This window comes from Thunnus thynnus, chromosome 2 (assembly GCF_963924715.1).
Source record: "Thunnus thynnus chromosome 2, fThuThy2.1, whole genome shotgun sequence".
NCBI lineage: Eukaryota > Metazoa > Chordata > Actinopteri > Scombriformes > Scombridae > Thunnus > Thunnus thynnus.
The window spans coordinates 32,745,662-32,772,212 of NC_089518.1; the positions used below are offsets into that span (position 1 = coordinate 32,745,662).

The 26,551-nt window shown below is 43.7% G+C and overlaps 1 protein-coding gene across 2 annotated transcripts in view; it reads left to right on the forward strand.

Moving 5' to 3' along the window:
- Positions 1-2,606: 2,606 nt before the first annotated feature.
- Positions 2,607-26,551, forward strand: part of znrf3 (zinc and ring finger 3) — a 71,360-nt gene continuing 47,415 nt past the window's right edge. The window contains exon 1 of one of the 2 annotated variants that reach the window (XM_067570635.1): positions 2,607-3,642. In XM_067570635.1, the coding sequence (XP_067426736.1) occupies positions 3,412-3,642 (231 nt within the window). In that variant the 5' untranslated portion in view covers positions 2,607-3,411. The remainder of the gene's footprint in view (positions 3,643-26,551) is intronic. The other variant, XM_067570628.1, reaches the window with a different exon arrangement.

The window sequence follows — 26,551 nt, forward strand, 5'->3', positions numbered from 1 at the left end:
TCGTGAAAAAAACTCCTAATATAAAGTCCAAGGTGTCATCTTCAAATTGCTTGTTTTATCCACCTAACAATCAAAAACCTAAAATATATTCAGTTTACTGTCATATAAGACAAAGACAAGCATCATATCTCAAAATCACAAATTAGAGGCTGGAAAAATAGGGTTTGTTTTGACTTTAACATTTAAGTGATCATCAAAAGAGCTGCAGAAAACGTATTTTTCTGTCGATCAAGTGGTTGATTAACCAACTATTTCACCTCTAGGTTTACTCTAGGTTCTCCTCTTTGTCCTTATTATAGTATAGTAGCAGAATCCTACTTCTACAAGTCCATCTGGAAGAAAGAAAACCAGCGTAAACCTGCTAACTGACAAGCCTGTCAGGAGAGATGGCACAGTAATACACAAAGCCGGGCCAGCTATCATCCCTCAAAGTCATTCTCATCCTCAGCACTCCCTCAGCCTAAACAAAGCGGACAGCTGATTCTTCTCAGGCTGGCCTGAGTTTAGACATTGGTGTAGAGAGAGACTTGAGCGTCGGGAGAAGATCCGCAGCTGCTATTGAACGAACACCACACACGGAGAGTTTTAAAGGGCAGAATAGCCACCAAACTAGTTCTAAATACGTTGGAAAGTAAACCATGTAAACAGTCGATTCAAGTAAGTTAAAGAAAACTACAAAAGTGGAGCTGCAGAGCGAGATAGCTCTCATGAAATGAAAACTTCCAGCAACCAGCAGAGGGCAGACTTGCCATTAAAGAGGAACATTACCTCTACCAGTAATTGGATCACTATAACTTGTTGCCCTGATGCATTGTGTGGTCCTTTAGTAAACTGGTAAAGTGAATCTCATCAGGCTTGCAGGAATTTTATGCATGATATGGCTGGTTGTGCCTTTTATATTTTTTCAGGAATTTATTGATTGTTTCTTCTTCTTCATGTATCTGTATTTCATGTGTGTGTGTGAGAGAATGAGACAAACAGAAACAGAGAAGTTAAGTGCCACAAGACAGATATGGGCCATGTGGTGTGGATCAGGATTCATAAAACAGAGTGACATCCAATGTGATCTGTAAATTATTGTCATGCTGGAGGCGCTGAAGAACTTCTTAAGTTTCAGCTTTGAATTGTTTTCCTCCCTGCTTTTTTGAGTCCGAACACATGTTGACCATCACGCTTTCTTCCAGAGGCGGCTGCATTCTTGACCTAAAAAGTCCTCACAGTTGGTTTTAATAATCACACTGCCACACAGCTGACAGCAAGATGAGACCTTGTTTTCGGGGGGTTTTTTTGGACATCTATCATTGTGCACAGCTCACCCTTCATTTGAGAGCTTTAAAACACCAGATTGTTTTCTTTGCAAGCGAGAGATTAGAAATATTGGAAACAGGCCTTGCCAAAGTTGTATTAATCAATTTCATGCGTTATTGTTTAACCTGTTAAACGACACTGTCCCATCCGTGGGACACTTTGTAACTTTGGTTCATGATCACTACTCATTATGACTTTTTGCTTATAAAATTTAAAGAGAGGCCTTTCAAATGAAACCACGGTTACCAACGGCAACCTTTTTATTTTAGGTACATGATATTAAAATTGTCTCAACGTTATACTGTCATCTTTAAGTCTTGTTGCTTCTCTTTAGGAAAAACAGTGTACGTACAGTATCATCATCATGGTACTGTGAGCGCCTTTTCATGCATTTCTCAGCTGCACAAAGGTTCAAATTGTCTTCTTTTGTATAGGATTTGAAAGATAGTGTGTGTTTATCTATTCTTTCAACATCCTTTCAAGACACAATGTGGTCATTTGCAGACACATAATGAACAGTCACACACTGAAAGAAAAGACGCCAGGCAGAAGATGTTCTCTAGGAACTGGGCAGCATGTACGTTTCACAATAGACTCTTTATCCAGAACAGAGAATGATTGGGAAATAATTGTCTTCTTCTGTAAATAAAAGCATCAACAGTTTATTTAAATGGGGGAAATGCCTGCATGTTTTAAAGAGCAGATCATGGGAAATGTGATGTTTATCGATTAATGCGTGATAAATCAGACGCCTACTGTTACAACTTCAGTTGAGATGTCCCATTCAGCCGCTAATTTGCAGCTGACTTTCTGCACATAGAAATTATGTCAAATTACGTTTAAATATTTAGAGGTTTGTGAAATGCCTGAAATGATATATGACTAGTTTGTCAGGCCTGTCTCGATGAGGACAACTACTTTGAAGATCAAAGCCAGCAGTTAATTGGAGATCCATCTGTCTAAAGAGCGGTGCACAATTATATATGTGCAAAATGAACTGCCTTTAATTAATGTGGAATACAACAGCTCTCATGAGCAAAACGTGCTTTAGGAAGTGAAGTGATTTGTGATTATTTAAAGAGATATAAGGAGTTTTCCTTAAATCTTTAAAGAGATATAAGGTAAAAGGTTGTGATTCCATATATGGGTGAAAACATTAGTACCATAAAGTATGTGTGCAGGGATACTGTAGGGAATATTGTGTTGATTTTCGCATTGGAATGATTTGATTAAAATTCCTAATTAGTCAGAACAAAAAGCAAAACAAACAAACAAAAACTTTGTACAAACGTTCACACTCAAACTGAGATTGCTGAAAAAACTCCAGCGACATGTTTGCAACCTGGAGGTGAGCAAATCTGAATTAGATTAGAAAAATTAGCCCGGTTTAAATCATGAAGCGTCCTGAAGAGGGTAGTGTTTATTTTAAGGTGGTACAACTGCAAAAAACGTGTCAAACTGAGGAAAAAACAGCACCAGGCAGCTCGGTTTTACAACAGTGGCTGGAGATGTGGCCTCTGCTTGACGATCAACCCAACAAAACGTGAATTAACTCAAACTTTAAGGCGTAATTTCAAGATTTGACAAACAATAAGTCCCCTTTTTGCAGCTCAGTGAAGTCCGCGGTGCCTCCTTAACTGGAGTGCTGGCACTTCAGAGTGGGGAGTGCAAAGGAGAGGGTCAGAAAGATTGGTGGGTGGGGATATAACCCTTTTGGGAGAGAGAGAAAAAAAAACTAAAAAAAAAAAAAAAAAAAAAAAATCACGTGTTTGGAGATCAAAGGAGATCCGCTTTGTAGAGGAGGAGGAGGAGGGGGGTGAGAAAGAAAGAGGGAGAGAGAGGGAGGGAGGGAGGAAGAGAGAGAGAGAGAGAGAGAGAGAGAGAGAGAGAGAGAGAGAGAGGGAGCGTTTGCAGGCAATGTAATTGACAAGGCTTGCAGTGGTGAAATAAACACGCTTCAGCCAAGGCTCAGCTTTTATTGCACAATTGTGACTCTTTTGACGCATCGCCCGTAGCGCGCATAGACCTGATTTCAATTACCTTCACCCGATTAATTAATCCGTGTGAAATTATGTCCCGATCGGCGCAGATCCAGCCGGCAAGATGATGATTTCACCGAGGAGAGGCTCAGATCGTGTACCCGACTCGGTGGTCCTGGTGATCTTGGTGGTCGCCGCTTCTCTTGGTACCGTTTTCGCCAAGGATACTGCCTTTGTGGAAGTGGTTCTGTTCGAGTCCAGTCCCAATGGAGATTATACTACTTACACGACTGGCTTGCAAGGACGGTTCTCCAAAGCAGGAGCCACTATCAGCGCGGAGGGGGAGATCGTTCAAGTACGTGTAAAGTGTCTTTTTCTTACGGGGGAATGACAAGAAGCAGCCCCGAGCGACACTACCGGGACCCGGGGTGTAATTTTACCAAGCTGCCCTTCTTAAAACTTTTTTTCCACAGAGGCTGGGGGGTTGACAAGAGTTGTATACGGTGTGTGTATGTGTGTGTGTGTGTGTGTGTGTATATGTATGTGTGTGTGTGTGTAGGCTGTGTGAGGATGGTACTAAGCTTGCAAGCATATGCGGTCACAAGATGGCTCCTATCTTGTGGAATTCATTCACAGGGAAAACATGCTCTTGCAGGTTATTTTGTTGATGTCTGGAGATCACTTGAGCGCTCTTTTACAGTTAATTGCCCTCAACTAGAAAGGCACGCTTTTCGGAACCGTTTTCCTAAAAAAAAAAAAAAAAAAAAAAAAAAAAAGTTACAAATCCGCCACCGCTTCCCTCAAAAAAAGTTTGTAAACTTTGACCGATTTGTGCTCAGTTGTGATAGTTTATCGGTTTGTGTTTCGGTCAAACGTTCGCTTTCATTTCGGAAAAGTACGCTTTAATAGTGGATTAGGTTTGTTTTTATTGATCAACGTGTAAAGTGACCCACACGTCCCGCCGCTTGCAGCCTGTTAGTTACTATGTAGCCGTCATCAACACTGCCTTTGAAGTTGCATGTTTTTGGCTGAGGCTTTCATGTAACCGTTTTACGGCTTTTGGATTAAACATCGAGTACAAAAAGAATTACGCTGAAGAAACTAGTTATCATAAGAGGACTCCTCCATGTTCCATCTTTTATTTCCCTGAAACATGACAAGTGCATTTGGCTGGACTTGGTTATGGTTGGATCGGCTATCCAACTTTGATTTAGTGGGAGTCACTAAAATATGAAGCTTTTCTTTAGCGCCAAGTGTTTGTTTGAAGATTTATAACGCTTGCTTAATCTACTTGGCCACTGTTTTGTGAGGCACTGAAGAGTTTGAGGTACAGTGTAGTCATGTGCCAAAGCCAAATGTTTTATTTACTGACCTCTAACATGTCCTGTGTGAAAGAAGGAGGATGATGGAGGGAGCTCTTTATGATCGATTGGTAGTCACTTGAATGTGAAGCAATAATCCACTCTTTGAAGTGGTATCTGCTTATTTGGCCATATCTTTCAAATCCAAACTGTTTCTAACACATGTCAAGTTTATTTGGATTGAGGTTGTGATTGATAATTGGGCCAACAAGTCTTGTACACTAGTCACTTCGCTATGAAGGATTTCTTCGATGTCGAGATGGTACTGGATCATCAAAAGATGAAGTGTCGTTGCAAGAACAAAGCCTCACAAGCAGAGAAGATGATGGGTCGGTTTTTGTATCTTTTGTACACAAGCCAATAGCTGCTCGAGTGTGGCCTCGACACTGAAGAAACAGTTGAACTCCATGAGATCATTGGTCTGTGGTGGTGGTGGTGGTGGGAGGGTGGGGATACAGGTTTCAATGCAGCCTATGGAGAGAGTTGAGGGCTGTTTAAATGCTGCAAATTTGGTTTCAATCAAGTCCACTCAGTCAGCGTGTAGTGGAAGGATGCGTCGTAGAATTTCAGCAGCTACTATCATGAGCCGTCGTATTGGGTGAGTCAAGACTGTGACTCATTAGCACATTTGTGTGTCTGTTAACATGCACTCATACTGAATGTACCCAGCTAGCGGCATCCTCTTCTCCACCCCCTTGCTACTCTGTAAGAACGATGCCCCCGGATGGATATCAGTCGCACAGCAGCATCTTTTCAGTGCATGTATGCATTTTTTGTTTTTTCCTCAAAATGCAGACTGTTGCATTCAAAGAAAGATGATATGTGGGGATCAAAGGAGGGGATACTCAGCACAAAAAAACGGTCCCTGTTTACACACAGTGATGGCCATTTGGCGCCACTCAGTAACCACACAGAAATGTCGGACCTCAGCTTTACATCGAAAACCACATCTATTTAGGTTTGCTTTCTTTGCTAACATAGCTTCTGACCACTTAGAGGCAGCTTATATTTTGTCAGGCTATAATGAGGGGCAGTTTATCCAGCACGGCACACTGTCTTGAATTTCTTACAGCACATATTCTACCAAAGATTTATGAAAGTCGAAACTTGACAACCAATGACAGCCATACAACCTGAAGAGTACAATTTTAAACTGGTATCACATTCCCCACATGCAAATTCTATACTTGTGAAATAACATTGCAGTAACGTGTTGAGAAATTGCTGCGGTGTTGTAACGGATATAGTGTTACACTGGAATTGGGTTGAACACAAATATTTAGGTTCTTGTGCGTTCAGTTGTCCGCAGTGACCTCTGCAACCATTGCACTTGTCTACTTTTTGCATTCAAGGTTTTCAGCCGTCTCATGTTCTGTGAATAGGGTGTTTGATTTTGGTCTGTCTGAGGTTTACAGGGCCTTCACGTCCTCTCTTCTGCTGTTTGAACAGGGCCCTGAGGGGTTTGCGTTACCTTGTGTGTACAGTAGTGGCCAGACCTCAGCAGGTATGGGTTCAAATACGGGGGAAGTGGGAGGGGGGTGTGGGGTGGTGGTGGGGGGGCGCGGGGAAGTTTGGCAGCGTTCCTGAGCAAAGACCCAACCACGATCGCCGCTCATACACTCCCAGCTCGCCTTTGCTAATTCCCTAAAGCTAACACCCGCTCAGCCCTGTTTGAAGAGTGCGAAATGTGGCACACGCTGCCAGGGCCAAAAATAATAAATTAAGTTAATTTGCTTCTCGCTCTGCTCTAAGAGGGGAAGGATGACGACGCAGATCTGGCGACAGTGCCAAACCCCAGGCCTCCCACGCCAGTTCCCTGATTGCTCCAGTTTGACTCAGTAATAGTAAAGTAATCAATGTCTCCTTAAACCGTTCTGTCAAGAAATTAGACTGTGTGTGTCAACAGGCATTTCCCTATGAGTGGACTTAAAGGGTGTATTTACAGCAGTGCCTGTTAACTCTGCTTCTTGGCAACCAGAGAACTGCAGGTTGTCCGTTCTGCCAGGTAGTTAATTGTATTCACCTCTTATCCCAGATTTAGATACTTCCTGATTAGACAGCTAGAATGAAAAAAAACTGTCTGGTAAAATGAAAACCCAGCAGTGCTTTGGGCCAGAAGAGATTAAGTGAAAAAACCGTGATGTAAGCGCTTGCGCTGGACTTCATATTTTACATAGTTTAGAAGTTCTGATAGTCTTGCTGCACCTTTCCACATATCAGCAGCAGCAGCTTGGGCTTGGGTTAAGTTCGTTAAGCAGTGCAATGATGGCACCATCATATCATCCCCCTGATTAAGTCACCAAGACAGACACCTTGATTGGTGTGGGTTGACGAAACCAGCTGATGCTTAACAGACTGACAGCGCTCTTCTTCCAGATGTACTGATAATTGAATTCCTAGACTGGCCTCGCTCCACGGGATGCTCAGTCAGACTGCTCATCACCGTGTTTGTCACATTTATATCACTGTTGACAGCGCACGCACGGCTCTCCTGATTAGAACGTGTTTTGATGTGAAGGGAGAGACGCCATCTGCCGCTCATCATTCTCCATTGTCTCTCTGACGCCAAATCGTCTTTCCTGTAGCGAGATGAGGCGCGATGCACCGCACGAGCACACATCTGCCTCTGATTTCCAGCGGGCCCTGCTGTCAGCATGTGAGTGAGGAGCTGAGGCAGGGACGTGGCAGGGGCACCGAGAGGACCAGATGGAACTCATAGTGTTGTCGGCCAGAACCAGAGGGAATAATGTGGCTTTTGCCTGCTTCCTCTCAGAGGGGACACAGAGCATCCTCTGAATCCAGCGTCAGGAAGAAGAGGCTATAGTTTCCCAACACCCACGAGCTGTTTCACCTTTGAACTTCATCCCCATACGCATGAAGTGCCAGTAACTATAGCTGGGAGACTTCATGATGTGGTTCTTTGAAAGTGGCAGTTTTTTTTTTTTTTTTTTCTGACTGCATGTGCAGGGGGGAAAGTGGTGGTTTTGAGCTAAGACAACGATGAGCTTAAATACTGGAGCTCCTACCTTGGAGCTGGCAGGAGTTGTGTCGCGCTGCATTTAGACTATAATGAGAGCTTTAGTGGTTTAAGGCATCCAGCGCGCTTTCTCACCACAGGCTGGAAACCCCAAGAGGCCATAATGGGCCGGTCCCAGACGGGAGGTGCCAGGGACCGGGCCACTCCCAGCGCCAAAGCAACAGTAGCAGTACACAAACGCTGGTTTAAAAGGTTAAAAGTGCTGCTCCCTACTTTTTTCCATTTATTGGCTTGGCGGTCACAGCTGTATTTTAAGTGCTATCGTCTCTTAACCGCCACCCTGTTTCACTTTCATGTCCCGGCCAAAGTAATTTGAGGCTGCTTTTCTCCCCTTTTCGGAATAGAACAGACTAAACTGTTTTTCTCTTTCTCTTGCTTAACACCCCCCCCCACCCCCCACCCTCCACCCACCCCGACACTATCATACACTCTCACCCCCCACCGCCTGTCTGCTCTTTGTGATGCAGCCAAAATTTGTCATGCATCCTATATTGCATGTGAATGCCTTCAAGTGATGGTTACAACTGTTTCTTTACTAGCGTGCACTGATGAATTGTCACTTAACACTTCAGTTGTTTTGGGGTTCCCCGGTGGTCGGTTTTATGATCAGCATCGTCTCTGGATCTTTGCTGCATGATGTCGTTCCCAATTTCTCTCTCTCTCTCTCCTTGTTTCCAGTCATCTTTCTACTGTCAACTCTCTGATAAAGGCATAAAAGGCTCTAAAATGCTTTCTAAAAACATCCGATAAATGTAATTATTCATTTGATTAATTGTCTATAAAATGTGATATTGACATTTCAAAAAAACGAAGGATTTGAATTTGCAGTGATGTAAAACTAGAGAAAAGCAAGAACCAGATAATATTTGGTATTTGCACTTGATGCTTAAATCAACCCATCTTTTATGACGATTCATTAATTAATTAATCGAAAGTGTTTCAGCGCTAGTTATTTACTATCTTGCTGGTAAGTATGTGACATTCTGTACAATGTAAATGTAAGTTAAGATCATATTTTCAGTCGTTCACTGAAAGCACTGATTGCCTGTCAACATTCAGTCAGGTGTATGTCAATCTTCCCGTTGGATCTCTTACCACTTGTCCAAACTTCTTTTAATTGGCCAACGCTACCTCCCTACCCAGCAGCCCCTGTTCTACTCTCCTGCCCCTGGCTCTTTTACTCTGTCTTCTCCTGTCTGTCTTTCTCTCTCTCTCTCTCTCTCTGATCCTCTCATTCCCACTCACTGCACAGCTCCACCTGGAACAAGTGCATGTTAGTACTGGTGGCCCCAGTAGCTATGTTAGTTTCCACTGGGCTGAGTGGCTGAGCAGATCTTTGATGTTCCACTCCAAGAGAGATTAGCAGTCAGCGCTGGTGCTCGCTGCAGCTTTCTCTCCAGCTTCCAGGCCTCTCCCAGGGGGAACCCTATTCCCTCTTGTCGCTCTACTCCTGAACTGGTATTGATTATTTGTCTGAGCTCATTTGTATGAACGTCTTGCGTTTGTCCTCTGCTTTACACTCCGATCATGAGGAAATGTTAATTCAGCTTCGCCCTGAGGCTGTGATTATTTTTCTATGGTGTGTGCCGGGGTATATCAAATGCACCGCAACATAATGTCACACTTTGACAGGTGAAAAAAAGTGATTTTTCACACAGCTTGTCTTCACTCGGGTTATTTTTGAGTCACATTTGTTAAGAGTCAAAGATAAAGAAGAGTCCAGAGTGGGGTTTTTTTTTTTTTTTTGCTTTCTGAATAGCCCTTGGTGTGTCTGTCTGCATTTGATGCAAGAGCGCTGAAAGGCCAGTCCATCCCCTCAGCCCACATTTTTATCCACTGACACAGAGGGTCTGCAAAACAAAGGCTAAGGGGTCGAGGGTTATGAAATGACAATGCTCACAGTGGCTCATCCAGGCAAAGGCATGCTTTGTTGTCGGCCAGGAATGTGCTGACTAACCGTGGAAGGCCACAACGCCAGCCTCCTCTTTTGTTGTACTTTTTTTGCCAATAGACTAGGAAGGTAGCTGTGCAGGGAGTCCATTTCACTCTGAGCAGTACGCTCCATCTGCCTCCTTCTCCTCCTCCTACCTTACAATGTACTTGTGCCTTCGCTCCTCTCGTTTGTTTTCCAGAAAGGAGAGGTCTTATCACAGATCTATCCCACTCACCCAAGTTCAAGAACACAGGGTTCAAAGTTCTTCCTTTTGTGTACATCATTACATAATTATCAGCCTCTTATGTCTAAAAACATATCGCAGTTGCTGTTAATGTGAGAGAGATCCTACCCTTCCCTGTCATTTTGATTCATACTGATATGCGTTAGGCCTAGTTTGAGATTCTGTGGTTATTGTTCAAGGAAGCCATTACTGATTTTGCGCACTTGATCACCGTCTAATTCATCATATTAATGTGTGAGGGTTCTCCTGACAGGCCCTCTGTCAGAAACCCTGCCATTTTTCTTTCTCCCCCCCTTTTTGTTTCCTTTAATGGATTCCTACACAACCGTGGCAAAGGTCATTTACAGGGGTGCCAGATGGGGACAAATCAGTTTCAGGTGGAAGCTCCGACCCCATTATGTTCATCTCTGTCCCCTTACCCCCCCCCCTACACCTCATGGTTTCTAGAGCCTACTTGGTGCATGTGTGTGTGTGCAGGTAGTTCCAGTAATGAGGAAGATCCAGGTTGTAACACAATGGGGCCAGAGGTATGATGGATAAGGCTTGCTTGGTCAGATGAGAACAAGCTGGGTTATCCGTGCATTTTTTTTTTTTTTGTGCCGTCTGGTAGAGTGCTGCATGTCTCTTTGCTCCACAGTGAAGATATATCACTGCATCTTCTCAGCTCCTCCTCTTCCTGTTGCTAAAAAAGCGCCCTAGATTTTTTGAAATGAAAAATTAGGTTTCTTTTTATGTCGTCCTCTGTATCATGGGTATACTGAAGATATCGGGGACACAGGGTTCTCTATTTTCTGTTCGCTGTCACGGTCGCTAAAAGATTATTCTGTTCAGAAATAAATATTCCCTTCGATATTTATTTTTGAAGCAAAGCTCATTTGGTGCACTGCAGTTGCAACCGATGATAAGATCAGTTACTGTTTCCGTAATTGTAAGAGTTAAACCTTCACCGTTGCATTTTGATTCTAACTCCTCAAATCTGAAATGGTCAGGTGTAGCTTTTCCTTTTATGAATCTACAAATATAGTAACTAATATACCATGCCAATAAAAGCTCTGTAGTACAGCCTCAGGCTTTGATAAAGCCTCCACAATTCCTCCTGTCCTTCCTCTGGACCCCCGTTGGCAGCTAAGGCCACACTGCTTCCCTCTCTAGCCCCTGGACCCTGAACAGGGAGGGGCCTACAGGGCTGGGTGAATAGCTGCCGGGAGTCGTGCTGCGGGTGTAAACCACATGAATGTGCCGCCTGAGCAGATAGGATCAGGCGAGGCGGGGAGGCCTGGGAGGCCGCGACGCTCGGCGCAGCTCCACGCGCTAACATCAAAGGCAGTGCCGAAGGGGGTGGCGGAGGGGAGGAGGGAAGCAGAGAGAGACAGAGCGAGGGTTGGGCCAAACTCTTCAAAGGCCTCTCTGAGTAATGCCGGCCCTGATATGCAGCACTGCAAAACTGAATGATGTAATTGCAGGCCTTCAAGCTAAATCCTCTCCCATACAAATAAAGGTGGAGGTGTTCCCTTGCACAAGCACGGTGGAAAAAAAAAAATACTTTGGAGTGTTTTGTTGAAACCGAAGTGCTCAGAATGCCTCACAGGTGAAGGTGTTAGGTCACCTCCTGACGCTCCTCAAACGTAAGGATCCTGGTGAAAAAAAAAGTTTTATTTACGTTTTTGATGGAGGACTTGGAACGGGAAACAGTTTTTATCTGATTTCAGCAGATAGGTTAATCCATTGGGCGTTTCTAAAGTACACAACAGGTGGAACAGAGTTGACTCTGTTCTTTGTAAAGTTTATACAGGGCCTGTGAGTGTGTGTGTGTGTGTGTGTGTGTGTGTGTGCGCATGTACTTTTCCTTGTAATGTGTGTTACACTAAGCATGACCACAGATCCCTTCAAAAATGCCCACATGATCATCAGGCTGATAACTCATCGACAGCTCCCATGACAGTTGAGAGGCTCACACTGCAGGAAAGTATCTGGCTTGTTGAGAGCGCACGGCAATAATTCACCGTTGTTGATTCGGTTTGCCAAAGGTTATTTGCATGCCTCTGATCGAAGTTATCTTCTCCCCCGCCCTTGTTTTGTGATTGTATATCGCTTTGATGTTAAATTGGCAGTAAACAGCTGCACTTTTATTTATTCGGAGTTCACGCGGAGGTCGGCCTTTTAACTCCTGCATTCTGGGTCGAACTCGAAAGTCAAGACTGCAGCACAAAGCCTTTGTTGCCGGTTGTAAAGAAGAGAGCTCCTTGTTTTCCGACACGTAGACTGTAGCGTTCATGACTATCACAGGACCGTCCAGCTAATCCGCTGTACTTGAATGGATTGAGACAAAACAGGGCTCATAACATGATTTAACCTCGCTTTGAGTACGGCTGCAGCTGACAGATATTTTTTTAGTATCATTTAATCTGTTGACTGTGTTTTTGATTAATTGTTGCAGTGTGTAAAATGTCAGAAAATGCAGAGATGTGATTTCCCAGAGTAACATCTTCCTTGTTTTGTCTAACCGAACCAAAGACATTCAGTTTACATTGACGTGCAACAGCAAAAAGTTCATCATATTTGCTTGATAAATGAGTTAATGATTATACAATTATTAAAATAGTTGTTTATGAACTTTGCCACCCAGCCGAATGATTGATTATCTAATGATGAATCGAGTTAATCATTGAAGCATGACGGTCTTGACTGCGAGCGAGATTCTCCTGTCGGCAATTACATTGACTTGTTTTAATTCCTATATAATTTAAGTAATTGGTTGAATTCATCCAGTAAAGCCAGTTTAACTCCCAGTACCGTTTTTAATTTTAACACAATGTGCTGCGAGCGTGTCGACTGTTTAAAGATGCTTCATCGCACTCTGCTAAAGCTCTGAAACCTGTTCCTGATGCGGAGCGTAGTCAGCACTTTCAAATAATTGTATCCATACTGATGTTGTGTATCGGTGAAAGAAGCAGGCACGTCCGTTTTCGTGATCCCGTTGCCTCTATTTCAGTCGTTTTGTCGGTGTCGTAGCTGAACTGTAGTTGAACTTCATGCTGTGGATGAAGAGAGGCTGTCTAAATCTTACAGTTACTATATGAAACACTGTGGGATACTGTACAAAATATCTTAGGAAACCACTGAAGGAAAGCTGTGATGGAGGCTACTTAATTCAGAGCTACTCAGCTGTCAAACATAACTAAATTAGATTTGCTTTACAAATGTTAATGTGGAGCTTCTTTATTCTAATAGTTCACCTTGCAGCTGTATGACATAGTAAAATGTTACTCTGTGTCTGCACTTATTACATATAAATGACTGATTGGGATTGGAGGCAAAACACTTGTTTTTCAGGGCATCCGGAGGCAGATATTTTAATTTGAGCAGTATGTTATTTAAAATAGATCATAAAGAGTATGTATATACATGAAAAGACTCCTCGATTCTGTTCTGAATTGGGGGAATAAGTGAGAGAAAGTTGAGGACGGAATACAAATGTCAAGACAAGATCTTTACAGACAGCGGTCAGTTAGGCTGATCGAAATGACATTTTCCATCATGCAAATTGTATCTGTGCTCTTCCCTCCACCCCTACCTTCCAAACCCCCCCCCCCCCCCCCCCTCCTGGCTCAGTGTGAACCTGAGTGTATATGAAAAGGTCAGGACAATTACTCCTGGCCAGCTGTGTCCGTTTATGTCCTCTTGCAATCCATCTGTTCACCCCTCATTGCCCCAGCATGTCGTTGTCAAGAAAAAATGTCAAGGTTGTGTTTTTTTCTGTTTTTTTGTTTTTTTTAGGTCTGATTATTTTACTCAGATGTAAATTAGAGGGTGGGCATATGAGAGAAAATGGGGCTCTAATGTTAGTAGCAATCAAATCATTGTTTCTTTGTGTAGTAAGATGGAGCACATCATTATTCGTGTCACTGCACTTTCTCAATCACACCTCTCCTCCGTTTATCTACATTCCTCTGTCTGTCATATGTCACTGTATAAGCAGCATTTTTCATTTTTAGCAATTTTTCAGGCACTGAAGAGATCTTGGCTATTCTTTGCTTGGCAGCGTAGGGGCAGTTTGTCCAAACACACTTGGCTCACTAATGATAACTTGTCCTTGGACCTGTCAAGGAATCTAGTTTTCTCAGAATGCTGTTTTGAGAGAAAGGAGCGATCGAGTAGGAGAAGATGGGAATGACAGAAAAAGACGGGCCAATACAGCCCTTTGCTATTCCGTCTGCATCCCACAGGCATGTGACAAAGTCAAATTGTCACCCCCGGGGGTGACATGTATCCCGCAGGCATTTCGAAATAAACACGTCCCAGGGAATGTGGCTCTGAGATTTGGATAGTGGCCTCACCAGGCGTTTGGAAGCATGGTTCCCTCTCATATAATAGTTGCAGGAGGATCTGCAATTTGTGTGTTGTAGATTTATTTACACAATAGATAAAGTTCAAATATATTCTTGAGCAAAGTATCATTAAAGGAATAGTTCAGCATTCTTGGAAATACTCTTATTTGCTAACTTGTTGAAGGGAGGATGAGAAGATTGATGCTCTCATGGTGTCATGTCTGTTACATGTGAATCTTCAGGTGACAGTTGGTTAGTTTAGCTTAGCATAAAGACTGGACATGGCTACTCTGGCTCTTCCCTCTGTAAAACCACAAATTGCCATTTTTACACTTGTATGGATTAAGCAAATAAAATACAAGTTAATTATTTAGCTTTTGAGGTGTTGGTAGGAAGTTTGTTTCCGTTGGACAGAGCCATGCTAGCTGTTTCCCTGTTTCTACTCTTTATGCTAAGCAAAGCTAACTAGCTGCTAGCTGTAGCTTCACATCTAACAAACATACAAAAGAGTGGTATCGATCTTCTTTGTTATGGTGCAGAAAAGGTGTTTTATGTTTGCAGCCTGACCAGCATATGTTGTTTTTGAATCAATAGAATAAAGTGTTAGCAGAAACATCTGCAGTAACTATGGCTGAGCAGATTTAGCACACAGAAACTTCATCCACGGACATTGCAGAAAAAGACATGCAGTGCTTTGTAGTGCGAGGTTATGCTGTCGTGTCACACCACATCTCTCCTGTAAAGGTACAGCTGTCTGCGAATGTTGATTGCAGCGTTAATATATTCAACATTTTCTCAAATACGATAAAGCTGCAAACTCTCAGTGAGAAAACTGGATTTTATTGAAACTCAGAAGAGATGTGAAAAATTAAAAAAAGTCTGAGTCCGTACTCAGACCCCATCTGAGGAAACTTAAAATGTTATACTTCCTAACAGATGAGTCAGTCCATTAGCTTTAATGGCTTCCAGTAAAAAATCTGCAGCAGATCTGCTCCGAAGTGCTTTTATGTGAAAAGCAATCACAGCAATGGCTTCACACTCCACTAAGGTTTTCTATAGGACTGCTACCAAACGCTAACAAGAGACTAGTGCCACTTTTACTGTAACTAAGCTGAAACCAAGCTTGCAACCATTTCTAAATTTTCGTGATTTGATTTTACACCAAACCCGTTCTGGTGCCTAACCTTAAACCATTTCCCATTGGCAACCACATGTAGCATATTTGGGTCAGCTTTTCTGCAGCATTGCCTCAAGCTAAGCTTATGGACAGAGGATTTGGTAAGCTACTGATGCATACATTCGTCATAATTATTGTTTTGCAAAAGCTGGAGTTAGAATCGCCCAGGCAACGGGAAAGCTTCAGAATTCAAATTAGAGTGTGGGATTGAGCTTTAAAGTTGTGGAGAAGGGCTGTTTTCTGTTTTCAGTCATTGCATCCTAAAAAACTCCATCATTATGCCCTCTAACCCTTGTTGGTTGGTCTTGGTTGTTCATGTATTAAAAGCTTGGAGTTGGCATGGAGCGTTATTTGGGAGAAAGGTGAGGAAAACCCCCCTCACTCCGCAGTATACGCTGCAGTTCTCTGTACTGGCATGAAAACAACCAAAGCATTTTTAGTACATCTCGATGCATTTTCATTTATAATTACATCATAATTAAGCACAAAAAAAGTGCACATTCCTTTCTCTCATCATTCCTTGCCTCCTTTTCATAAGTTCTTTCTGTTTTCTGCTCTCTTTCTCTCTCTCTCTCTCTGTCTTCTCCCACTCTGTTAAGCATGGGAGGGGAAGGGGGGGGGACGGAGTATAAATGTGAGACCACACATGCTGTGTCAATGTTTGCTGGAATAATTAGAGACAATGTGGGCCAATAACGGGAGGAGTGCAGTAACCTGAACTCACTTTGTTCTGCCCCGGCAGCAACACAAAAGCCATTCACAGATGTACAGATCCGCGGGCTCAGAGAAGAAGAAGCAACTGCACTTTTTTTAGTCAGCGCAGTGCACGGCTCCGAGAGGATCTGCAGGAAACTGGATTGGTTTCTATGGAACCTGAACAGTCCGCTCTCACTTCACCGCTTTTGTGTGAGCTCAAAGTGATGCTGATGTCACTCTGAAGGCCTTTTAAGCACTGCCTGAACATCCCTGCCACCACCCTTAAAAACACCCCTTTCCCCCCTTCCCACCCTCCCCCTTAGTCAACCCAACACATGGCCCTGGCTTAGTGGGCCCTCTTTAACTAGAGGATATCCGGCCGCTCGGTATGCAAAGAGCCTGTGGATTCCTGACGCGAGTGCTAGAGCTGGACTCAGAGGTGACTTTCAGCGTAGCCAGACAACTGTTGGATTAGCAGGACACTTTGCGTTGACTCAGAGCCAATAGGAGGAAGCCTGGCCAGAAGCAGGGCGTACTTGGTCAAATGCGGGCTAATGGATTCTTTTGAGCTATATATATTAGATTACATTTTAAGCATTCCACTGCTGCTCTTATCCAGCATGACTTACAGTGAGCACAGCACACTTGTTTTTTTTTTTTTTTTTTTGGAAAAGAGAGCAGTTTTCCCTAAAAAGATATCATGTAGAAAAGAAAACGCAGGGAAGAAAAAATAAGATCTAACAGAGCACCAGAAGGGATTTTATTCTTCAACATAAGACTGAGACTGTTATCTAAAGCATAGGAGACAGAAATAAGATTATACGCCTTTTTTTTTTTTTAGATACAATGCACCGCTAAGTGTCGCCTAAGCCGTCGGTGTTTCCCTGGTTGTGGCAGAGTTGACCCGCTGCTGTGCTGCTCACACCCCTGGGTGGACCAACTGGCTTGTCCCCTCCGGTGTCCATCTTGAAAGGGGACACTGCTATGGGATGCATACATCCCCCCTGGAGGTCGCTGGTGTCATTGTGGCACCTGTCCCCTCCACTCTCAGACCGTGTCAACAGCTCAGATTTATTTACATTCACTCTTGTTTTCCAGAGAAGTGAACTGGAAAACGGCAGAGAGAGAGAGAGAGAGGATTGGTTTGTGTCTTCTGGGACTTCTGCTTGTCAGTTGATGGAGTCGCTAGTAGAGCGAGTCTGCAGGATTAATTCAATAAATATGACTATTTTCTTGTGTAACAATGTTACTGCACTGCACTACCTTTTATTGGAACAGTATTTCTTAAACCAGCAGCTGCCAAAAAGTCTTGCTTTCAGTTTCACTCTAGCTCCTGCAGGGTAAATACTGCAGTGGTGCTCGCTAAAGACGGCAACAACGTCCAGTTCTGTATATGTTTTGACAGCGCTATGTATTTATGCTAGCGTCTCGTGTCATATTTATGGGATATATGGGAACTTTGATTGCAGTTGCTTTTTTGTTGTTTTGACAAACCGCATGTATTCCAAATCTCACAATGAGCCGGCTGGGTAGAAATACATAGACTTAATGCAGTTTTAGGGGATTTCCCTTCAGGAATGACTGGTCCTTTAACTTCTTTGGCCATTTATAGTTCTTATTGTTCAGTTTTGTTTGACAGAGCCTCCTCTTCTCTCTCTTTTTAGCCCGGGGATACACAACAGCTTTTTTTTTTCTTCTTCTACTCAGTGTTCTCCTATAATCATTTTCAGATTCTCTCTCCGCCTCCCTCTCATTCCTCTCTCTCTCTCTTCTCTCTCATCCCGTCCTCTTTTGTCTCCTTGCCTTTTCTCTTCTCGTTCCCTCCTCTCTCCCTCCTCTGTCTTTCTCCTTCTCGTTCCTTTCCACCGGGCTGATGTTGGGTTCTGTTCTGTTCTCCTGGTGGCAATGTGTTCCTCATCACAGCTTGTGTTTCCTCTTATCTACAGTTCTTTTATCAGCAGCCGCCACACATGCCCGAGAGAGGAGGGTGGTGGTGGTGGTGGTGGTGGTGCTGGTGTAGAGGGGAGGGTAGGGGAGGGGAGGGGAGGGGGGGCAGCTGATGCTATCAGCAGGTGGAGATTTCACCACTGAGTTCAGGGGTCCAGTGTGGCCAGAGGACGGCCAGACCAGAAGGGTCTGACATGGGAGTGAGCAATGTGAACACGTGCCTTTTTTTCTCTCCTTATTCTTTATGCAAAAGTAACATAAGTGGTGTTTCTGCACTACATATCTCACCAGTCAAACAGAAACATGTCTCTTTCTTAAGATTTGTTGTTGATGAGGTTGAATTTCCTTATAGCTGCTGCTCTTTTCTTCAACTTTTCAGTTACACTAGTAGCGCTGCTCGTGCTTTTCACCTTAAGTTTATGTTTAACGCCGCCTAAACAAAGCAAAATGTTATGTTGAACGTTGTATGTGAAATGTTGTGTTGCAAGGTTTTTGGTACCATGTGTGTCCTGTTTGAATAAATCCATGAGAGCTTAGGAATTGAAGGTTAAAATCTGTGTTTAATCGTGCAAAATGAGTTCCATCGTGTGTTGATGGCAACACTTTGTTTTTCTACATATGTCATTGCTGTGTAGGATTTCGGTTTTGCGAACGTATCGGTCTTCACCCAGACACACCCAACCAATGAGAGCAAAGATTTCTTAAAGAAAAACATTTTCCACAGCTGGGAGGAAAGATATTGTTGAAAAATGAAAACCCGTGCATGTTTTTTCACATTGAAAGCATTCCAGTTGTTCATCTGGTTATCCCACAGAAACAGCTGTTACTGCTGCAGGACATGTAAGAAGCATCACCTCACGTGCATCCATCAACAACATACCTGACACCAGGTGTTTTACGGAAATTTAAAGGCTTTCATGGATTTTTAGTCAAAAAATGTTGAAAATGATGTCGCTAATTACCAGTCGGTTCCACTGTGTGGTCGCTGTGCACCAAGGATGTGCATTGCATGTGAGTTCCTTGCACCGCAAAGCGGATAAATCCTGGACGTGGAAGGAATGGAGAGCAGGGATGGTGGGTTGAGAACGGCGGGGAAACCAAAGCACGGGCTCACAAAAGCCTAAAATGATATCGCTGGTGGATATCTGGATGCTTGGGATGCCTTGGATGGCTGCTGTACACTTTTGGCTTTGTCTTTGGGGGGATGAATAGAGGCCTCTGTGGTAGTGATGACAGGCTTCTCCGGGCCAGGCCCTGGCTGGCTGGCAGACTAGGTGCTGGAGGTCGGGACACTTCAGCTCTCTCATAGGGGCAGGAGCCCAACAGGGGATGCTGGTTGTCCTGGTTCTCCCTACAAAAGACACTCTGTTCTCTGCCTATGACCAGCGCTTGTTATTGTGACATGCCAGGTACACTCACTCACACACACGGGTTTAGCTGAAAGCCAAGGGCCCGCAGCGCCAACCCGAGCCTGTATCCTCCCACCTGTGTTTTCAATGTTTTGACGTGGTTCTAGGTTTAGATGGATATAATCATTCTGTTCAGATGTTGGCTTCTCTGTGAATTTGAACTTTGAGCATTGCTCAATATTGATGACAGAGATTATGATTTTTACTCAACAGCTTCAGACCTGCCATACATAGCCGCTAACAACACTATATAGCCAATCATGACGCTGTTTGTCAGTGTCACTTGTTGTTTCAGGGAGATATCCATCACATGCAGGAAAAAAATGTTGCAAATATCTAGTGATTGTTCTTTTTGCAAATGTCATACATGAAAATGGTCAGTGCAATTCTGCAATGGCAGTTTTATTTCAAAAACCACATCCTGACTAAAGCCTTTGTAGATGCATGTTAGGAAGATTTACTACAACAGTCTTTCACACTACAACTTTGTGAAGATTTGTTTAGGCATTAATTCTGCATAGATTTTTAAAAACTGATGAGTAGAGGGATGATGAGCATTGATTCCTGTCTATAGGCCACTATGTTGGTTTTGGAGATCAGACATAGCATGCAGATGTTGCCTTCAAGTGTCAAAAAGCTCTCTCACGCTCACCTACTACAGTACAGGAGGGCATTACAGAGGAGAAGTAGCCGCCGTGGCTGTCACAACAGGTTTCATCATTCTTCGTGCTGCACTAATACAGCACCGCACAGCTGGCCAAGACAAACGTGAGGTAAACACACTGCTCACTGGACTGTGTGACTCACGCTTTAACATGCTAACAGCACGCCCTGGGGACTCTAATGGCTGAGGCTAGTGTGGTCCTTTCATGTTATTTTGAATAATTCACGAAATACGGAGAAGCTGTAAACGAAGATGGGGGGGGGGCTTCCACACGCAATGCATGATCAGCGGTAACTCTCTCAGACCCTTCACATGCCCTCCGAGTTTATCCCGATCGACCCTCTGAAGATTCACAGGGCCTCTTTGATGCTTATGCTGTCCTCCCAGCTGGGAGGCCAGGGGATGCAAGCAGCCCCTTTGGTCTTCAATTTCAAGTCACACATTCTTTCCTTAAGGACCCAGAGGTCCTGACCCTTAGTTGCAATGGAATTTCATATGCAAAAATAGGCCAGACTTGCCAGCTATTTGAATATGCACTCGTCCTCTTTTAGCATTCATCATCTTCCGATCCTCAGAATTTAGGTATTCATCTTCAAGGTGTCATGGTGAGGTGTATGGAAATTTTGGTTGAAGCAGCGACAGACAGACCTTCCCTGACCCCTTCGTCCCTCTCTGTCCTTTTTTAATATTTTCATCACGGTGATTAAGAGTTTGAAAAGGGTCTGTATTGCCTATCAAAGAGACAAAGTCTAGCTTGACAATTGCCTCACTGTTCAACACAAACATGGAGGTGGAACCTCAAAGTAACTGCTCTAGCAGACTGGATTTTAAAAATAAATCACATAATCACACTGCGGTATAAATCAGCTCAAAGCCATGATTTTTTTTTTCTTTTTTTTTTTGAATGGGAGTCTCTCTCAGGAGATGGTGAATCTGCTACATTGAACGGTTAATATTTATCACCATACAATTTGCCAAATCTGCAAATTCCTCCGCACCCAACGTTTTTGGCTTCCAGACATTACAGTTACATTACAGTAACTTTGCACAGTTTTGCCAGCTTGTTTCTCATCTCCAGAGGCAGTATTTGCCATTGCTGTCCCTTTTCAGAAAAAAAGGCTTCCAACCTGCAATCCTCTTAGATGTGGAGCCAAATGCCCCAGAGGTTACAGCCAGCTAAGTGGTTCCTTGTTTCTAATAAAAAACAAATCAAATAACATGGATCCCTAGGGGTTTATAACACTAGAGTCATGAACTCTTGGGCAGATAAATCTCTTCCAAATATCCCCATACAAAGGCATGGATGTGGGAGGAACTTGTTGGCTTTGATTGTATAATTTATAAGCCACAACGTGCCGAGGAGTGTAGAGGAGGGGAGGGGAGGGGGGGTGGGGGGGGGGAGAAAGCTCTGACCACTCAGCGATGGAACAGCCCTCTCGACTGTGAAATGACCTGATCTTTTAGAAGTTGGCCATTACCTTTTTTTCAAAGCGGCCCGGTAACGCTGACGGCAGGAAGTGCTTGTGTGTGTGTGTGTAAAGCAGGTTTGATGTTTAACTCTTCAGGGGCGGTTATCCCCAGGGTCTGCTTATTCCCTCAACCCCACAACTTCTCCTTCCCCTCTTCTCTCTCTCCGGCCCAGTCAGCTCCTACCTCTGGCAGCGCGACCAGTGAGAACGGGAGGAACAATACTGCGTTTGTGCACCGCTCTGCACTCGGCCTGCTGCTAAACAAATGTTCGGAGGAATTCTGGTGGCTGGCCTTGCCCCTGGGCCCAGGCTGATCCCACAGTGACTTCATAAACACTCACTGGGGCGATCAAAAGAACAAATCAGCCTTTTATAGGGAGCTATATGGTAATGGAATTATTTCCACACCAATTAAAATTTACTTTTCTCTCCCCTTGCCCTCATGTAGACTATTTATTTTGCTCCTACAGCAAGAAAGGGAATTTTTCTGTTGCCCAAGGCGCAAACATTCATTTTTGTAGAGGCTTTGCGCAGGGTGGAGTGACGAAGGCATGACAGTCTAGTTTATGCCACTTTCTCTCCTTGTAATTGCCGCTGATGTTGTGGTAATATTTACAGGGTGGTTTACACGCCCCCTGCCCTAAATAACTTGTTTTCATGGTGTTTGGGGGTATGTTATTTTACATGTTTTCCTTTTTTTTTTTTTTTTTTTTTAAAAGTTCAATTTTCTCAGAGGCGGCTTTGCAAAATCTCATGAAATCCTTCAAATCAAAAGCACTTAAGCAGAGAATCTGAAGTGTTTCCCCCACCCACAGTGGAATGTATGAAATCCACAGCCCATGTCCTCAGGCGGTGGTGTGGGTTGACGGAGTAGGAGATGAGGGGGATTGAATGGCCGGGTGACATGGATCCACACCCAGACCTTCAGCCCATGTGGCCCTGAGGTGACTGGTAAAAGGATACAGGCATGCAAGATAACATTTACTTCTTTTTTTTCAGGAAAAGAAGAGTTCACAGTTAAAGGGTCAGTTCACCCAAATTACAAAAAAAAAAAACACATATTCTTTAATGTTATTTAGCCATGCAGATAGTTGAGGTTTTAAAGCATATGTCTGAGTTTAAACCCAAATTATTTCAAATATATGATAAAATAAATAAATAAATAACTGCTTACAGTACTGTTCAGTACTCTTGTTAATAAAATGGAGTAAGAAGGAAAGAGATTGGCTAAACTAGATGTTCCTCAACACAGGACTCACACCGGTCTTTTTCTCTGACCCGCCTCACCTGCTCACACCTGCCACTGCGAGTCCAAGTCCTTCCTCCAAACCATTTTCCCTCCCCACCTCAGCCAGGCCTCAACTTGGCCCAGCACCTTGCTGCCTTTTATCTCCACCCACTGATGGAGCCAGCCATTGAAGCAACCTCAACGCCACCCCCACCCCTCCCAAACCTTTCTCTCTGTCTCTTTACCGCTCGCCTGCACAATAGCCTCGCTCGGCAGAGTTCCAAGAACAGTGTTTGTCCGATCACCGCCGCAGCCCCACCCCCCTTTTATTGGTGTGTGTGTGTGTGTGTGTGTGTGTGGAGGGACAGTGAGTGAGTGTGTGTGTGTGTGTGGGTTTGTGAGCACACTGTTTTTCAAGCAGCCAGGAGGAGGTGTGGCTGGATCGTTATGGCAACCTAAATTGCAAAAAAAAAAAAAAAAAAAACTTTCAGAGTATTTCTGCTTTAGAGTTGTAATGAAGGAGAAGTTATGTTGAGCATCCAAGATTTTGGAAGTAACAGTCTGCATAGGCAGTGTTAGATGACTTGCAGTTGGAGCACTTCCAAGGCTTTGATGGGAAATAAAGTTTCCTGGTTGAATGATCAACACAAAAGATGAGCTGTGTTAGAAAATATGCAGTTCTTTGATTAAAAAAATCCAAAAAAAGTACCAGCCTTGCTTAATAGGAAGAGAAAAAAAGTCGACTATGACTCCTAATGTACACTAAACATCTGATCACTGAGCTTAAAATTCTGTTGTGTACGTGGCTAATGGTGATCGGAAGTTAAAGATTACGCTTTGTAGAAACACTCTGCAATTTAAATCGGTTTACTGTAGGATTATGGGTCAGTTTTGTTGGTGTAGTGTTTTGTTCCCAATTACAATGATGAGATGTTCTGAATTCTCTACAGTTCTTTGTACCTGTGACTGACTTCCTCTCCATAGCGATGGTGACTAAGACTCATGGGTTGTGAAGTATTTAGAACCATGTGCAAGATTTGTATTTCTCTTGTGAACCATTGAAGATTTCATGAAAAGAAAACTTTGAAGTGTGAATTTACAGTGAGGGAAAAACTACTTTCACGACCAGCGTCTCCACCAATTTTGCAATTCTATTGATGATTCAGGGAACATTTTTTGATGTGTTTGAAAGCATACTCCATCCTATGCTTGCTCTCTCTATCATTTACCCCCCTTCATCATCCTCCAAACACACACACACATACACTTGTACACACACCTCTTCTCAAGTCCTAAGCCTCTATGTCCTGAGCCCAGCTGCTCTGCCAGGGTAGGGTTGTTCCTTTCCCTTTTGTCCATGCCACTGACCTCCAAGCGCACTGGGAGCGCACCTCTGCGGGGCCTGGCCCGTAGCCGGACGCTTGATGTGGACATTGTTGGAGCAGCGGGTCCCCCTCACCCGGGCAACCAGGCCCCTTTGAGCCCTTACCCCTCACTGTTTGCCCAGCCACTCTTTCCTCCTCGGTCCACTCTTCTTCTTTTCCCCCTTGCCGTGGGACTGGAGGAAAGCTTGAGAGACAGCATGTTGTTTTGTGCTCACTGCTTGGTTGTGCTGCTGGTGGCCGGCTTCCTATGGTGCACCAAAGCTCCCATTCACTTTCTCTCCCTCTCTTTCTTTGACCTCCTCCGAGGAATGAACCCCTGTTTGATCACATTAGGGGAGAAAGAGAGAGATCAGTGGTGCTTTTGACATTCCCACTAGCTTTTGACAGTGTATGTGCTGCTGATCAGTTTGCCCGGCACCAGCAAGTGGCCTCTTTTGAATTTCTCCTTTTTCTTTTATGTTTTTTTAGGCCAACCATTGTGAAGCCTTTGATTAGAATGTGTGGGTAGAGCTTAGCAGGACTGCTGCATCATTTCTTATTTCACACTTTTCTCTTGATTCTGCACCCCCCCCCCCTTTTTTATTTTTTTTAAAAAGAGCTTGTTTTGACCGAAATCAACTTCTGCTATCATATCTATAGAAAAACATGTGCTATCAAGTGAAAGGGAGCCACAGCATGTGGATGCACCACTTTGACAGCCTCTTTGTGGTAATCAAAGCTGAAACAGTCTGATACTTTGGTCATTGGGAAAGCAGAGATGTATGTACTGCACAGTTGGTGAGAACTGTAGAGCTTTTTTATTCAAAAGCCTGATCACAGCGTGGGTGTTTATGCTGAGCATTTTCTCACTTTGATATCGTGCTCTTCTTATCGCTACTCAGAATCGTTCTGATAGAGCTGCCCCCCTCCCGCCCCCCGTTTGATCTGCAAGGTTTGAGCATATTTGACAAAGCTCACGTGATTTTGGGTATGACCACTTTACATTCATTGGAGGCCATGCTTACAAAGACGCAGAATTTGCAAAAGGCTTAAAGAAGGCCTCTTGAATCTTGTTTTATTTATGCCAAAAATGCCTGGCCACAATTAACCAACCACAACCACTCTGAATGTCAATTTAGGTCATTTTCTACCCTCACAAAAGCCCCGGACTTGGAGCCCATGAAGCAGAAAAAAGCTGATGTAATGGGTTTAAGAAAATCTCCAAGGGGAGTCAAACCTCACCCACACACCCCCAACTACCCCCCCCCCCCCCTCCCCTCCTCCTCCTCTGTCCAAAATCCCACCCCTTATCCACCCTCCAAACTCTGAAGCGGTCATCACCTTCAGTCCCCACCCAAATATGGTCACTTTGATCCCTAATTACAGCAGATTGGAAACTTTCACAGGAAGAGTTTGAGCTTTTGGACAGCAAGCAGTTTGTGATGGCGACCCCCAACCCCCCCCACCTCCAAAAAAGAGAGAAAAGGTTTATGATTCACTGATTTAGTGTTTGGGATGGGGGAAGGGGCGCAAGAGATGAAGGCAAAGGGACGAGGGAGAAAAAGAAAGGGGGTGGAGGGGGGGGGTAAAGAAAAGAAATCCCAGCCTTGGCACACACACACACAGACTCTCTGTGCAGCGCAAAGCACAAAAGAAACCTGTAACGCCTCCAGATTCCTTCTAGTCGAGTATCAAAGACATGCTTTGCTTTAGAACAAGAGACTAGTGGGTAAGATAGGACTGAGTGAGCCAGTGAACCCAGCACTGGCTCGGTTGGGTGCTGCGAGTTAATCTCTCAGATAGGATTTTTTCCCCCCTTCTTCTTCTCTACCTCCTCCTTCTCTCTTTTTTTTTTTTTTCCTCTTTGGGGATATCGGTATTACGGTGTAGCTCTGAAAAGAGGGACTTGTATAACCTGATCACTAGCCAGAATAAGCGCAGGGAGAGGCTCTGAAAACACATGCAGAGATGGCTACTGCTTTCATGTTCAGAGGTGGGATAAACCTGCCCACTGGTCCATCCTGGTGCCTTTAGCCTAGCTTGTGTCTCAGACCTCCCAGAATTTTAAAGAATATTTTAATAAGTGCTTTAAATGGAAACTTAAGATGAACAGTATTTCATCGATTTAAGTATCTCACATTATGTCGATGATGTTTAAGTTTTTTTGAAGGCTTGCATTGACTATTGTCCGAAGTTTAATTGACTTTGCGGTCGAAATAGAAAGGTTTACTTGATGCTTATTTTACAATTATTTTACAATGTCTCCTTATTAAAACAGCAACTAATGATCTTCAGTATTCATTAATGTATCTAATTTATCTCTGGTCGATTAATCATTTAGTTGTTTAATAGCAGAGCCCAATGTCACATCTTCAGAGATCTTGCATTGTCCAACTACCTGTCCAAA